Genomic DNA, 15,406 nt, shown 5'->3' on the forward strand with positions numbered 1-15,406 from the left:
ATTTCTCTCTGACTAATGTGCCTAACAGTATGGGCAATTTAACGTGGTCAATTCAACTGAAATGCACATCTTTGGACTGTGGGAGGAAACCCACGCAGACACGGGGAGAATGTGCAAACTCCACACAGACAGTCAGCCGAGGCTGGAATCGAACCAGGGACCCTGGTGCTAAGGGCATGATTTTTTCCCCTCTGTGGAATCAACGACACTGAGGTGAATTGGCACTGCAGAGAAAGTCACCCTGTTTTTGCCATTTCACCATGGGTTCTGGATGGGAATATCCAATGGAGATTTTTTTCAACCTGCTTTCAGTTAAATCCCACGTGTAGTCAATTAACTGTCAATTCAGAGCCTCAATTCACCATAGGCCTGATCACCTGCCCTAAACTGGACCAATTTAAGGCAGGATTGGGGCAAAGGGATGGCCACTGAATGCCACACTCCTGTCCTCACCTTTGGCCTCACCCTCCTCTCCTTGTAGCCTTCATCCTGCAAAAAACACTTAGCTTCTTTCCATTTAATGGCTTAAATCCTGATTGTCCAACAACAATCTCTGCAGTATCTTGCAGAATGAGATTTCAGTATTGGGGCTCATGATTCTCTGCAAAGCTCTTAAGTGGCTGGAATTTTAATCGTTGAGTTTTCTTCGTAGATTAGTGGGAGTGAGTCGTCCCTGAAAATGCCCAACTACCCATGCACAGACTGCATTGAGGACTAAAATCTGACCTCAGAAACGAAGTTGGGTGGAGGAGCAAAGGGGCAGGATCCCAAATTGCTGGAGGCACTGCTGTGGGAATCTGGAAAGGCTGAACAGAAAAACTGTCCAGTCTCAAATTATGTTATAAACATACAATAATTGTACTCCCTTGTGAGAGAAAAAAAATAAAAATAGGTGGGAAGGCAAGTGGTGAAGAGACTGCAGAGTTAAGTGAGTGGACAAAAACTTGGCAGGTGGAATATATTGCACTTTGGCAGGAAGCATAGAGGAGCTCAATATTATTTATGCAGAGCAGGTTGGAAGGTGTATCTCTCATTTACAGGTGAATAGCAAGGCATATGTTCAATGGGAACACAAGGGAGAGACAGGCTCCCTGGTAATGTGGGTCCATGGAGAGTAAACATTTGCACAGAGCATGCTGGAGATGCTTCTGTTGCCCAGTGGGCGGAGCCTCTCTCAGACCTACATCCGGGAACCCATTGCCGGGTGTAACGCCAGCGGATGACGGGGCGTGGACGTCACTTCCGCCAGACCTATATTTCCCGGCAGGCCCTCCCCCGCGAGCGGCCCTTCTTTTCCGGTGCCCGCTCCGAAGTGGAGTCGCGCTCTCTCAGGTGAGGCCTGCGCCGGCATCCGGCTCCATCCGCCTCGGGGGTACCGCGGGCTGCCTGCAGGAAGGGTCCCCGGTGCGTGCCCCAGGCTGGAGGATGGTAATCTCCGCGTTATTGAAGCGCGGATGGGGGGGCTGTCGGCAGTGGGAGGGCTCGGTGCAGGCTAAAGAGGGACACTGAAGGGGGGAGGTCTGTGAGGGCGGCCTGGCTCCGTGAATTACCTCCCCCACCCCGCAGTAATACTGTTACATTGCCCCCCTGTAACTGATTGCACCACTCCATGTGCAGGCGCCTGGTGGATCATCCCCAGGGTTTCCTGTGGCCTGCCCACGCTGGGATGGTGCCTGTCCAGCTCCATATACAGGGCGTTAATACAGGGCAGGGCTCTCCATCCTGACCTGCTGGGATGGTGCCTGTCCAGCTCCATATACAGGGCGTTAATACAAGGCAGGGCTCTCCATCCTGACCTGCTGGGATGGTGCCTGTCCAGCTCCATATACAGGGCAGTGCTCTCCATCCTGACCTGCTGGGATGGTGCCTGTCCAGCTCCATATACAGGGCAGTGCTCTCCTTCCTGACCTGCTGGGATGGTGCCTGTCCAGCTCCATATACAGGGCGTTAATACAGGGCAGTGCTCTCCATCCTGACCTGCTGGGATGGTGCCTGTCCAGCTCCATATACAGGGCAGTGCTCTCCATCCTGACCTGCTGGGATGGTGCCTGTCCAGCTCCATATACAGGGCAGTGCTCTCCTTCCTGACCTGCTGGGATGGTGCCTGTCCAGCTCCATATACAGGGCGTTAATACAGGGCAGTGCTCTCCATCCTGACCTGCTGGGATGGTGCCTGTCCAGCTCCATATACAGGGCAGTGCTCTCCATCCTGACCTGCTGGGATGGTGCCTGTCCAGCTCCATATACAGGGCAGTGCTCTCCTTCCTGACCTGCTGGGATGGTGCCTGTCCAGCTCCATATACAGGGCAGTGCTCTCCATCCTGACCTGCTGGGATGGTGCCTGTCCAGCTCCATATACAGGGCAGGGCTCTCCATCCTGACCTGCTGGGATGGTGCCTGTCCAGCTCCATATACAGGGCGTTAATACAGGGCAGGGCTCTCCATCCTGACCTGCTGGGATGGTGCCTGTCCAGCTCCATATACAGGGCAGGGCTCTCCATCCTGACCTGCTGGGATGGTGCCTGTCCAGCTCCATATACAGGGCGTTAATACAGGGCAGTGCTCTCCATCCTGACCTGCTGGGATGGTGCCTGTCCAGCTCCATATACAGGGCGTTAATACAGGGCAGGGCTCTCCATCCTGACCTGCTGGGATGGTGCCTGTCCAGCTCCATATACAGGGCAGTGCTCTCCTTCCTGACCTGCTGGGATACTCTTATATTCATTACTCCTGCTCTGTCTGAGCCCATACCATCAGCAGCGATTGCCACTTTAACCTCTCCTGAAGGAGCGGCGCTCCGAAAGCTAGTGCTTCCAATTAATGTGGTTCTGCTCGCCGAGCTGGAAGTTTTTGTTGCAACAAAAACTCCCAGCTCGGCGAACAGAGCCACAACAACGAGCACCCGAGCTACAAATCTTCGCACAAACTTTGAGCTTCCAATTAAACCTGTTGCAAATTTTCAACTCTGTCCCGACACTGGAATCCCCAAACCAGTTTTAAACCCTCCGTTGCATCGACCAGGAGAGATGAGGGGTTTCCGTTGAGATGGTGCCAGTGGTGGTTCTGGGCTCCATACGGCGGCACGCGTGTTGACTGTTGTTTGCTTGAACGGTGCACCCTCGCTGCCAGGCACTTCCCTGGTGAGTTTCCTGTGGCTTTTCCAGGTCCGGCTGGGAGGGCAGAGCAGCAGCAGCAGAGATGAAACCCATTCCGGTTCTAATTCACCTCCGTAATTAGAGGCTGGAAGAACGATCTGCTAAATGCTTAGGGAAAAAAAAGTAGTTGGCGTCACACGTCTGTTCAGTATCCAAAGCAAAGCAGTTCACTCGAGCAGAAAAACGAAGTGATGAAGCCACACAGGTCATGTACAGTGTCAGTGTTAAACTTTAATCAATGGTAGCTGTCATGGAACACCAGACAAGAGCATTGCTGAGTGTTAACCCTGAGGTGGACAGGCACCACCCCAGAGTAGGCAACACCTGGGGACATTCAGTTGGAAAGTTACTGGTTCTGACCTGAACTGGCAGTTAGTTATAGAGAGACAATGCAACTATATTATTAAAGCAAAGAGGAATGATCATTCATGGAACCAGGGCATCCTCAGAGACACCCCCTCCACAAGGCTTCTCTTCTCTTTTAAAGGATTGCAGGGCCAGGTTACAGTACTGGCATTGGGTGTAAAAGAGTTACCTTTTAGCTGCTATGTCTTTGGAGTCTGACCTCTTCCTTTCTGAATGAAGACTGGCCTGTAGATGGGTTGAAAAGTGTGGTGCTGGAAAAGCACAGCATATCGGTTAGCATCAGAGGAGCAGGAGGAATAAACCCTTCACCATTCCTGATGCATCTCTTGCTCCTCAGATGCTACCTGACGTGCTGTGCTTTTCCAATGCCACACGTTTCAACTCTGACTCTCTCCATCTGCAGTCTTCACTGTAGGTGTGGAGATGAGAAATGTGTGAAGAATAACAATTATCTATCATTGATGTTGATAATGAGGTTGGACAGTCGTGAAGAAGGAGCTGTTTCTGGGTAAAGGTGGATTAAGAGGAACAAGGAGGGGACAGGGAACATTTGTGACTTTCTGCTGTTTCGCAGCTGACCGACCTGATTTGGCTGGATCGAACAAAGAGTTGCAGGCAAGATGGACACTTATCTTTAGAGGATTACTGCATCAGTATTCAGAGTGGTACGGGTGGGTTGGAGCAGCACGATCATTTGCTGGGACAGGGAGATGACTGGTTAGCTGTTTTGATTTGGTTGAGGAAAAGTGAGAATGGAGGTGGACTGTAACTGGAAGATGCAGACATGAACAATATCAGCCAACCTGGAGGAAGCCGAGAGGGAAAACTAAAGCGAAAGGTGACTATTTTGAGGCAGGTTATCCATTCAAGGCACGCGAGAATCTCTTTCCTTTTGAGGGTCAGAACACTCTTCTTGAAAAGGCAGGGAAGTCGGAGTGTTTGAATATTTTTAAGACATAATTGGACAAATGAGCAAGAGTGTGGATGAGAGCTTCCAGTTGGATCTTTAATCCATGATGGAGCAGGCTTGTGTGCCAATTTGTGTACTAGTACTCCAGTTCACAGAATTAGATCATTGGTGGGTGAACATTGTACCTGACTGTGATGCCCTCCACAGTTGAATAACAAATTTTATTTGCAGGACTTCCAGGAAGTCTGTCATCAAACTATCAGCACCAACTGTAGATTCTGGGAGCTGAATCCTAGTCAGTCAGTCAGCTGCTGTTGATGTGGAGCTGGTGAGTGTGACTGTAACCAGAATGGTTTGTCTCAGCAGGAAGCATGCCAGCCCTAAGACCACTGACCAGGCCTAAAATTGTGAAAAAACGCAGAAAGAAGTTCATTCGTCACCAGTCTGATCGCTATGTGAAGATTGCGGTAAGATTTTCACTCCTTTGTCATTTGAACTATTGTTTGTAAACCTGATAGTTCTTGCACATTTATGACACCAGCTTGGACCTTTGCTTTCTTAAATAGATTGACTGGAAGCCTGTTTCATGCTGAGAGAGCTCATACATACAGCATGGAAACAGACCCTTCTATCCAAATTTTCCACACTGACCAGACATCACAATCTGATCTAGTCTCATTTGCCAGCACTTGGCCCAGTTCCCTCCAAAGCTTTCCTATTCATATACCCAAACAGATGCATTTTAAATATTGTAATTATACCAGCCTCTTCCACCTTCTCTGGCAGCTCATTCCATATGCACACTGCCCTCTGTATGAAAACGTGACCCCTCAGATCCTTTTTCCCCTCTCGCTTGAAACCTTTGTCCTCGAATTTTAGCCTCATCAATCCTAGGAAAAAGACTATGGCTATTCACCCTAGCCATGCTTCTCATGATTTTCGTAACCTCTGTAAAACAGCCCCTCAGGCCCCTCCGCTTCAGTGAAAAACTTCTCAGCCTTTCTATAAACTCAAACCCTACAGTCTCTGCAACGTCCTTGTAAAACTTTACCGCATCCTTTGCAGTTTAATAACATCCATCCTGTAGAAGGGCGACCAAGTGAGTTGTTGTTTGACCTGGAGTATTGTCTCGGCCTTTGATACTGGCCCAGTGTAAATGGATGTGTGGTATTATTTTCTGTTTAAAATCTATTCCTTCCTTTTACAGCGTAACTGGCGTAAACCCAGAGGAATTGACAACAGGGTGCGCAGGAGATTTAAGGGTCAAATCCTCATGCCCAACATTGGATACGGCAGCAACAAGAAAACCAAACACATGCTGCCCTCTGGTTTCAAGAAATTTCTGGTGCACAACGTCAAGGAGCTGGAGGTCTTGATGATGAGCAACAAGTAAGGATTCCTTGTGGAACTATGAGATTATTTGGGACTGAGTGCCACGGTGTCATGGTCTGATTGCTGTCCTCTCGGGCAGTTGTACAAAGAACAAAGAAAATTTACAGCCCAGGAACAGAACCTTCGGCCCTCCAAGCCTGAGCTGATCCAACTCCACTGTCTAAACCTGTCGGTCAATTCATAAGGATCTGCTCCCCTACTTGTGCATCTGTCCAGACGCATCTTAAATGTATCTACCATGCCTGTCTCTACTACCTGTGCTGGCAACGTGTTCCATACACCCTCCACCCTCTGTGTGAAGTACTTGCTGCGTGTTTCACTCTTAAACTTTCCACCTCTCACCTTGTAAGCGTGACCTCTCGTTATTGAATCCTTCACCCTGGGAAAAAGCTTGTCTCTATCCACCTGTCTATACCCTTTATGATTTTGTAAACCTAATCAGGTCACTCCTCAATCTCCTTTTTTCTAATGAAAACAATCCTTACCTACTCAACCACTCTTCATAGCTAGCATCTTCCATACTAGGCAAAATCCTGGTAAACCTTCTCTGCGCCCTCTCCACAGCGTCCACATCCTTTTGGTAATGTGGCGCCCAGAACTGTACATCATATTCTCAATGCGGCTGAACCAACGTCTTGTACAACTTTAACATGACCTGCCAGCGCTCATACTCAATACCCATCCAATGAAGGCAAGCATACCATGTGCCCTTTTGACCACTCTATCCACCTGTGCAGCAATCTTCAGGGTACAATGGACCTGCACTCCTAGATCTCTCTGCTCATCAACTTTTCTCAAGGCTCTTCCATTCATTGTATAATTCGCTGTAGAATTAGACTTGCCTAAATGCATCACCTCTCATTTGTCTGGATTGAAACCCATTTGCCACTTTTCTGCCCAACTTTCCTGTCTATGTATATCCTCCTGTATTCTCTGACAGTCCCTTATGCTTTCTGCCACTCCACCAATCTTTGTGTCATCTGTAAACATGCTGATCATACCAACAGTGCCCTCTTCTAGATCATTTTATGTATACTACAAGCAACAGTGGCCCCAATACTGACCCCTGTGGAACACCACTGGTCACCTTTCTCCATTTTGAGAACTGCAGTGGGGAGTCCTGGGTCATGTGCATTGGGCCAGAGGAAAAGAGCTGACAATGGCTAGCATGCAGTTTGTTTATTTATTTTAATCATTTCCCTCACATTCCTTGGTACAGGCTGTCCCTGATTTAGAAACCTTCTACTTACAAACACAATCCCATATATGGGGTTAATGTTAAAGCCCTCATATACAAACATTTTCTGCATTTACAAACAGTTGCTTTATGTTGAGTTTCTTTGCTTTCCAGCCTGTGTCCAAATCAGCTTTCAAATAGACTCTAGAGCAGAACCTATTCACAACCAGGAACTGCCTGTATGTGTATTGTACTCAAAAGACCACCCCAGCTTACTCTGTATCTGTGCCACTAGGTTAGTCCCTTTCCTTTCAGGGCTGCACCTCTTCCCTGAGCCAGTTGGATTTAAATCTTTTGAAAGTGAACAACTGAATATTATTCTTCACCATTTTGGACAATGTCATTCAAAGTGTTAATTTTGCTATGCTTGTAAATTAATATTCTGCGTTTCACTGCTGCTAAGGGGTAACATTACAAAGTAGCACAGGGAAGTTTGCCCTCAGTGCTAGGTTGGGAATATCGTGGATGGAAAAGGTTGAACCATCACATCCTCTGGTCATTCTCATTGGTATGTGTTCGCTAACAAAATGAAAGAGTCTGCAGTTAAGGCTCCTACATTATAGCAGTAGCAACCTTTTCAGAACAGCATCATTTGCTGTACCTGACAGCGGGCAGGTGTAAAGGCAGCAATCTAAGTGCAGGCTCTGTCTTTGTCCTTTTGGGGCATAGGAGAAACACTGGACACAGTACAGGAGGTATTGTCAGGAATTGCACCTAACATATATAGCTTAGTAGTAACGTGTCAACCTGGTTAAGTTACAAAACCAGGCTATGTGCATGCTGCTGGCATGCACAATGAGTAACAGACAGAGCGAAGTGATCAGTAGTACACCGTGTGCAAGCCGCACTGCAGAAATTCACCAAAGCTCCTTAGAATGCACCTCCATGCCTATCACCAATTCCATCTCAAATGGGCAACAGATACATGGGGGCACTGGTTTGAATGGTTTGGAGGAATCTTCTTTTTTCCCTATTGTACTATAATAAAAAACAAAATTGTGGCACTGGCAAAACACATGATTGAGGGCCATGGGGAGAGAAAAGTGAGGCAGTCAGATTAGTTTGGGGATTGATACAGGGCAGTGGGATTAGTTTTTAGAGTCAGTTGTACAGCATGGAAGCAATCTTTCGGTCCAACTTGTCCATGCTAACCAGATATCCGAAATTCAGTCTGGTACCATTTGTCAGCACTTGACCCATATCCCTCTTAAACCCTTCCTATTCATGTACTCATTCGGGTGCCTTTTAAATGTTATGTTTGTGTCAGTCTCCACTACTTCCTCTGGCAGTTCATTCCGTACATGCACAATCCTCTGCATTGAAAAATTGGCCCTTAGGTTCCCATGAATTACCTTTCCCCTCAGTTTAAACCAATGCTGTCCCTTCCTTGGAAAGAGACCTTGGCTATTCATCCTGTCCCACATGACTTTGTAAACTTCTGTAAGGTCACCCCTCAGCCTCTTGCACTTCAGGAAGAAAATGTCCCGGTCTATTCAGCCTCTCCCTTCACCACTATCACTCTAACCCTGGCAACATCCTTGTAAGTCCTTTATGAATTTTTACCAGAGTTGAATGCAGTATTCCAGAAGTAGCCTAACCAATGTCCTGTACAGCTGCAAAATGACATCCCAATTCCTATACTCACTGACCAGGAAAGGGAACGTGTACCAAATGCTGCCTTCACTAACCTGTCTTATCTGTGGCACCATCTTGAGGAATTATAACCTGCACCCAAGGTCTGTTTGTTTGGCCTGGACGCAACCATGAAGTGTGTAAGCATCTCTCGTTCCTCATCCCATCTGATCAAGGTCCCCTTGTATTGAGAGAACCTCCACTACAGCACACATGTTATTGTTCTTCGTAAACTTACTAAACATTCCTCCTAAATTCACATCCAAATCATTTATATAAACGATCTTTTGGGGATTGATATAGGGCTATCCAACCGTTCCCCAGTCCATTCTTGCAATGATCCCTGCCCCACATTGCTGTAGGAAAACTAATCTGTTCCTCCGCACTTCTGATTTGCATATGGCCATTTGGCCCTTTAATGTTTGTTCTTGCACTTCTAATTGATTGTGTTCCCTCAGCTTACATGGAAAGACCAACAACCCTCAAGGTAGGGCCTTCCAGATCGTTACAACCTGTTGTGAAGTAAGCCCTCTGGCTTTCCACTAGTTGTGAAATTGTTTTCTCTGGTTCTGTGGTCACTGCCAACAACGTCTCTCAAGTCTTCAAACCCCCTCCTAATTCAAACTCTGAATTCTGTCCACTGTTTCTCTAACTCAGCAAACTCTAGTTCAAGCAACTAGAGGCACCTCTGAAACGTATCCCGCCACGGTGGGTGGCACAGTGGTTAGCACTGCTGCTTCACAGCGCCAGAGACCCGGGTTCAATTCCTGCCTCAGGTGACTGCCTGTGTGGAGTTTGCACGTTCTCCCCGTGTCTGCGTGGGTTTCCTCCGGGTGCTCCAGTTTCCACCCACAGTCCAAAGATGTGCGGGTCAGGTGAATTGGCCACGCTAACTTGCCCGTAGTGTTAGGTGAGGGGTAATATGTAGGGGTATGGGTGGGTTGCGCTTCGGCGGTTCGGTGTGGACTTGTTGGGCCGAAGGGTCTGTTTCCACGCTAAGTAATCTAATCTAATCTAATCAAAGTAAGCAGCCCTATTTCCCTTCAATGAAAGCATGCTTTCAAACCCTCAGCCCTATGACGCACTGGTGAATTCTGCCCAGAGCTTCAGCCAAGTCTGTGCTTGAGCTTCATTCAACATTGGTATCATCCTAAAGCTGGTGTTCATGAGCTGCTTTCTTGAAGTTGAGGGGATCAGTCTTTCAGTTTGTGGTGATTCAGCTTCACTGACTGCAGGCAGAAGAGTTTGGGTGTGTTGTCTGTATCCTGTCTGTGCCCCTTCTTGGTCAGGTAAGTACTGGGTAACTGATTTGAGGGCCAGCCATTGAGCGACTTGCTGCTTAACCAGTGCAGGTTTGTGTACAACTCCAAACATGTTTGTTCTTTCTCCTAGGACTTACTGTGCTGAGATTGCTCACAATGTCTCCTCGAAAAACCGCAAAACGATTGTGGAGAGGGCCGCCCAGCTTGCAATCAAGGTCACCAATCCCAACGCCAGGTTACGCAGTGAAGAGAATGAATAGTGTGTCTTAACAGAGCTTCATCTCTTTAATAAAATTTTAAAATGCCAAAACCTTCTGAACTGTTCCTTCAAAAGTGTTTCAGTAAACAGTCCCCACTCAGGTAAAAGCTTTCGTTGCATTACCAGTGATTATACAAGTGGTACATGCACTATAAAGCCTTGAGCAGTGTTCATTTTTTTCATAATGTAATTATATTGAAAAAAAATAGACTTTAAATATTACAAGTACAAAACAATGCAATTCAAAACAGTACAAAAATAAGCCCCAAATTTTTTTTAAATCCCCAATCCACCCTCCTGTACAAATGTGTAAACATGTGTAGAAAAATATAAAATTTTTAAAAACCCTGAACTAGCTATTTAACTAAATAAATAAATAACCGACAACAAACAAATAAATAGTAATAACTCAGCCCAGCCAAACAAAACACTCATACATTCACAGTTCCTCCTTCCTGGATATTGGACTTGTGAAACACGATCGTTACAGCAATATAAAAGCCCTTGTTAGTGTGGCAGATAAATGTGTCGTATTGCATATCTAGTAAAATTAATCAGTTTTGTGGTGTACCATATTTGAGAAAATCCATGGGACTATGCTCCATAACAATCTTCTGCCAACCCAACAGGCCTGGGGGTTTTTGGCTATCAAACCTAGCAAGATATTCTTTCTTGCACAGAACGTGAGAATATTGAAAAGTTTTTTTTTCTTATGCACATCTACTGGAATATAGGTCCAAAAGGGGAGAGATAGGGTCCTTCTCTACCCTTCCTTCCAAAATCCTCTTCGTTGCACCTGCCACAGCTCTCCAAAATGTTTGAAGCCCATCACAAGACCAAAGACAATGGGTGAAAGTGCCCGTGCAGACCTTGCACTTGGGGAAATGCTGAAGATTGCCTCTGCCTCTTGTTTAAATTTTGACAAACGGTCTGGAGCCAAGTGAATCTTGTGGAGAATCTTCAACTGTAAAGCATAGGTCTATTGTAAATTGATATCTTTCTTGCATTCTCGGAGACTTCAACACCCAGCTCTCTTTCCCACATCTTGCAGAGTGGATCAGACTCAACTGAGTTGGTGCCCCCCCGAATTGATGATCTAAAGTCCTGACAGAGAGTGTACTCTTAGCCCTTAGCACCCCTCTCCCTATGTCCGGTTTGTAGGAATCATTCAAAAGTGTGGTTTTTTTTTGAATAAAATCCCTAACTTGAAGAAAAAAAAATGAAAGAGGTCTCTGTTAAATAACTTGTACTTCTGTACTAACTGATCAAAGGACGTCATTGTCTCCCTCAAATAAATTGTACAAACCCCTAGCTGCCCAACATTTAAATCCTGAATCTATCATACCCAGTTGAAAACCCAGCATAATCACTAAAGGTGTAAACAAAGGTGTTTTGCCAATATTGCCCTCCATGCTTTAACAGTATTGGTGACTATTGGGTTATGGCAATATTCCCTAACTGTCCTCACCTTGTCCAAAAACAGCAAACTGGTAAGGGGGCACCTTGCCTGGGAGACTTCGATATCTAGCCATATTGAAAGAAGGTCCCCACAAACTCATGTAGGTCAAAAGTGAGCTTAATTGGCAATTTTTAATAGCTGGAAGGTCTACTTCCCCCAGTCTGTGAGGCAACTGCAGTTTGGCTAATTTAATGAGGGGCTGCTTATGATGTCAAATGAAGGAGCTGAACCAACCGTTCAGTCTCCTGAAAGTTTGCTTAATGAAAGTCGGGGGAGCATCCGTATAGGGTATTGCACATGAGGGAGAATATTCATCTTAATACGCGCTATCCGACCCAACCATGAGACTGGAAGTGCCTCCCATCTTTGGAGATCTTGTTTAATTTTTCCAAATAATTGAGTAAAATTGGCTTTGAACAGCCAATCCAGAACTGGAGTAATGAATATGCCTAAATACACAAACCCCCTCCCCCCGTGACCACCTAAATGGGAATCTAGTCACTCTCCAGAGCCAACTCCTTTATGAGACAGCCCATAAGCATAGCATCTGATTTAGCAAAATTAATCTTGTATCCTGAAAAAGTGTCAAACGTGTGAATGTATTGTATCAGGCAAGGCACTGAAACAGCTGGATTTGTCAAAAAAAATTAGGACACCATCTGCATACAACAAAATCTTATGTAATTTTGACCCCACGTGGAGCTGATAATGTTGGGATCCCTACGAATGACCTCTGCCAATGGTTCAATCACCAATGTAAAAGGTAATGGTGAAAGGGGACAGCCCTGCCGGCTGCCCCTAAAAGTGTTAAAATTGCTGGATCGCACCCCATTGGTGATGACCGCCTCGAGAGGTACACCATAGAGAACCTTTACCCATCTTATGAAGACTTCGCCCAAACCAAACCGCTCTAAAGCACAGAAAAGGCCACTCAACTTGGTCAAATGCCTTCTCTGCATCTAAAGTAATCACCAATCCCCGTATTGACTGCTGTTGGATTGCTTGAATTACGTTAAGCAGCCTCCTAATGTTATTGGAGGATCTGCGACTCTTTATGAAGCCCGTCTGATCCTCTTTAATAATAGAAGGTAACACAGACTCCAGCCTTAACGCAAGAGCCTTAGAGAGGATTTTAAAATCCACATTTAAGAGCGAGATGGGCCTGTATGAAGCACAGTCTTCCGGATCCTTCCCTCTTTTAAGGATAAGTGAAATATTGGCCTCTCTCAGAGGTGGTGGGAGACAAAGATGACTGTATGAATCATTAAACATATTCAGCATCGGGCCAGACAGTATACTTATAAATTCCTTATAGAATTCACTGGGAAGTCCATCTGGACCGGGCGCCTTTCTACTCTGAAGCTGCCTCACAGCTTCCTGCACTTCCTGCTCTGATAATGGGGCATTGAGAAAGGACTGTTGTCCAGGAGTCACACCCGAGCTCTTCAGATCTCTAAAAAAGGATTCCATTTTGGCCTGCCCCTCCTCACAATTCTCAGACTGATATAACTTAGTGTAGAATCTCTGGAACGCCACATTAATCTTTTTAGAATCACATGTTAGGTTCCCAGACCCTTCCGGAATTGCTGTAATGGTTTGTGGGGCACTTCACTTTCTGGCAAGGTATGCTAAGTATTTGCCTGGCTTGTCACCATGCTCGTATAGCCTTTGCTTTGCAAAAGCCAGCTCCTTCTTTGCCGTCTGCGTGAGCACAGAATTTAGTGTAGACTGCAGTGCCGTAATCCTCTGTAGTTTGACCAATGAGGGTCTGTCAAAATAGGCCTTCTCGGCTGCCTTCAACTGTGCTTCAAGGAGACATTGCTGCTCACCCTTCTGCTGCTTCCTACTTGTGGAATATGAAATAACTAACCCTCTGGCATAAGCTTTGGCAGTTTCTCAGAGAACAGATGAGCTATCAACAGAGTCTATGTTGATGTCTAGGAATGCCTGAAATTCACTAGAGAAATACTCCACAAACTTGCTGTCCATGAGAATAAAGGGGTCCATTCGCCACCTTGAATCCACTGTAACAGCCTTAATTTTAACCATGAGGTACACTGGAGCATGATCAGAGATGGCAATATTACCAATTGTAAAGGATGCCACCAGATCCAGGGTTACTGCAGAGGTCAGAAAAAAATCAATCCTTGTGTGACATCTATGCGGATTGGAGAAAAACGTGAAATCCCTACCTGTAGGGTGGAGACACCTCCAGACGTCCACCAACCCTAATTCCCCACACAGACCCAATAACTGTTTAGTTTGTGCAGAGGGTATTGAGGGACCTTTAGGCAACCTGTCTACTGTGGGATCCATGAGACAGTTAAAATCTCCCCTATAGTGTGCTATGACTTTGGACTTATCAATTTAGAAAAAGCATCTACCAAATATTTAAGGGGATGAGCCTGGGGGACAATAAGCATTTAAAGCACCGTATTCTTCCCCATTTATCAAGGCTTTAAGAATTACAAACTGCCTGGATGTGTCTTTAACACATTCCAGAAATTTAAATGGGGGATTTTTCCTAACCAATATGGCCACTCCCCTACTTCTGGTATTAAATGATGAAAAATAAGCTCGGTCAAAGCTATTCTGCTGTAATTTCAGATGCTCATTGTCATCCAACTGTGTCTTCTTTAACAAAGCAATATCCACCTTATTTCTAAGACTCAAGAGTACCTTCTTCCTCTTAATTGGTGAGTGACTTCCCTTGATATTCCAGGTACACTATTTAATCAAATCATTGACCATAATTTTCTGCAATTACATTTAAATTCCAGAGGGAAGGATCCCGAATCACAAACTGCTGAGCCTTAGTGTCGTATGATCCACCAAATATAAAAACTACATAAACTAAAACCTCTATATTTAACAAACCTACAAAATTATTAAAAATGAAAAAACAAAAAAACAGTCCAACATATAAAGCGCCAACAGCGCTGAGTAGGGGAACTCACCCCCTGCCCAGAGGGGGCAACTACCCATCCCGAACTGCCCATAAATAGGCATCTAACCACCCCAACCACCTTCACTTCTCTCAGCTAGAGCTGCACTGCAAACACAAGCTGAAAAGAATAAACACCCATAGAATATTGATATGAATAAAAAAACATTCTTCACGCAGCGAATAGTGAGGGAATGAAATGCATTAGTTCGAAATGTAGAGGAGGCAGGTTCAGTTGAGGCATTCAATAGGTTGTTTTTTTGGGTGGAAATGATATGCAGGGATAGGGGACAAAGACCAGAGATTGGCAGTGTGGAATGATGCTCATTTGAAGAGTAATTTCAGACTCCCTGTGCAGGCTGGGTAATACAGAAACACGTGGACTTTTCACAGGGAAAAGAATGTACTGGATTCCCACACCTTCCCTGGCACTCCTGACCGCATTGACCTCCTTGTGCAATGTTCCCAGGAGCAGAGAATGGGAGATTCCCTCTGTTTCCTCAAGCCCCTACATCCTTACAGTTTGCACAATGCGGTGTTCGAGCTCAGTGCTCCTTGGTGTAGGGCTGGACTATTTGACTGCACTCCCTGATTGGATATCTCAATGGACCTGTCCCTCAGGCACTAATGTCTGCAGCATTACCTTCTTGGAGACTAAGGGAAACAGTGGCCAGCATATTTCTTCAGAGCAGCTGACCCACATTGAGGGAGTCTGCTAAAGACAGATCTGCATTGTCTTAGCACTTCTCAGGACCTAACACAGCCAGTGATGGACATTCTGGAATGTAGT

The 15,406-nt window shown here is 45.8% G+C and overlaps 1 protein-coding gene across 2 annotated transcripts; it reads left to right on the forward strand.

Annotated features, from left to right (window-relative positions):
• The first annotated feature begins 1,229 nt into the window (after window positions 1-1,229).
• Window positions 1,230-10,264, forward strand: rpl32 (ribosomal protein L32). 2 transcript variants are annotated; one of them, XM_060835258.1, is made up of 4 exons: window positions 1,230-1,332; window positions 4,798-4,898; window positions 5,639-5,820; window positions 10,085-10,264. In XM_060835258.1, exons 2-4 carry the CDS (start codon window positions 4,803-4,805, stop codon window positions 10,212-10,214), a joined length of 408 nt encoding a protein of 135 aa, XP_060691241.1. In that variant the 5' UTR covers window positions 1,230-1,332; window positions 4,798-4,802; the 3' UTR covers window positions 10,215-10,264. The 2 variants fall into 2 exon arrangements, with proteins under 2 accessions (XP_060691241.1, XP_060691242.1); XM_060835259.1 differs by having other exon boundaries at window positions 1,238-1,332; window positions 4,795-4,898.
• The last annotated feature ends 5,142 nt before the right edge of the window (window positions 10,265-15,406 follow it).

The sequence above is a fragment of the Hemiscyllium ocellatum genome, chromosome 14 (assembly GCF_020745735.1).
Source record: "Hemiscyllium ocellatum isolate sHemOce1 chromosome 14, sHemOce1.pat.X.cur, whole genome shotgun sequence".
Classification (NCBI taxonomy): domain Eukaryota; kingdom Metazoa; phylum Chordata; class Chondrichthyes; order Orectolobiformes; family Hemiscylliidae; genus Hemiscyllium; species Hemiscyllium ocellatum.

Coding starts and splice junctions, on each gene's coding strand:
- rpl32 (XM_060835258.1), top strand. CDS start 4,803: ATGCCAGCCCTAAGACCACTGACCAGGCCTAAAATTGTGAAAAAACGC. Junction 4,899..5,638: donor ATCGCTATGTGAAGATTGCG/GTAAGATTTTCA, acceptor TTCCTTTTACAG/CGTAACTGGCGTAAACCCAG. Junction 5,821..10,084: donor GTCTTGATGATGAGCAACAA/GTAAGGATTCCT, acceptor TCTTTCTCCTAG/GACTTACTGTGCTGAGATTG.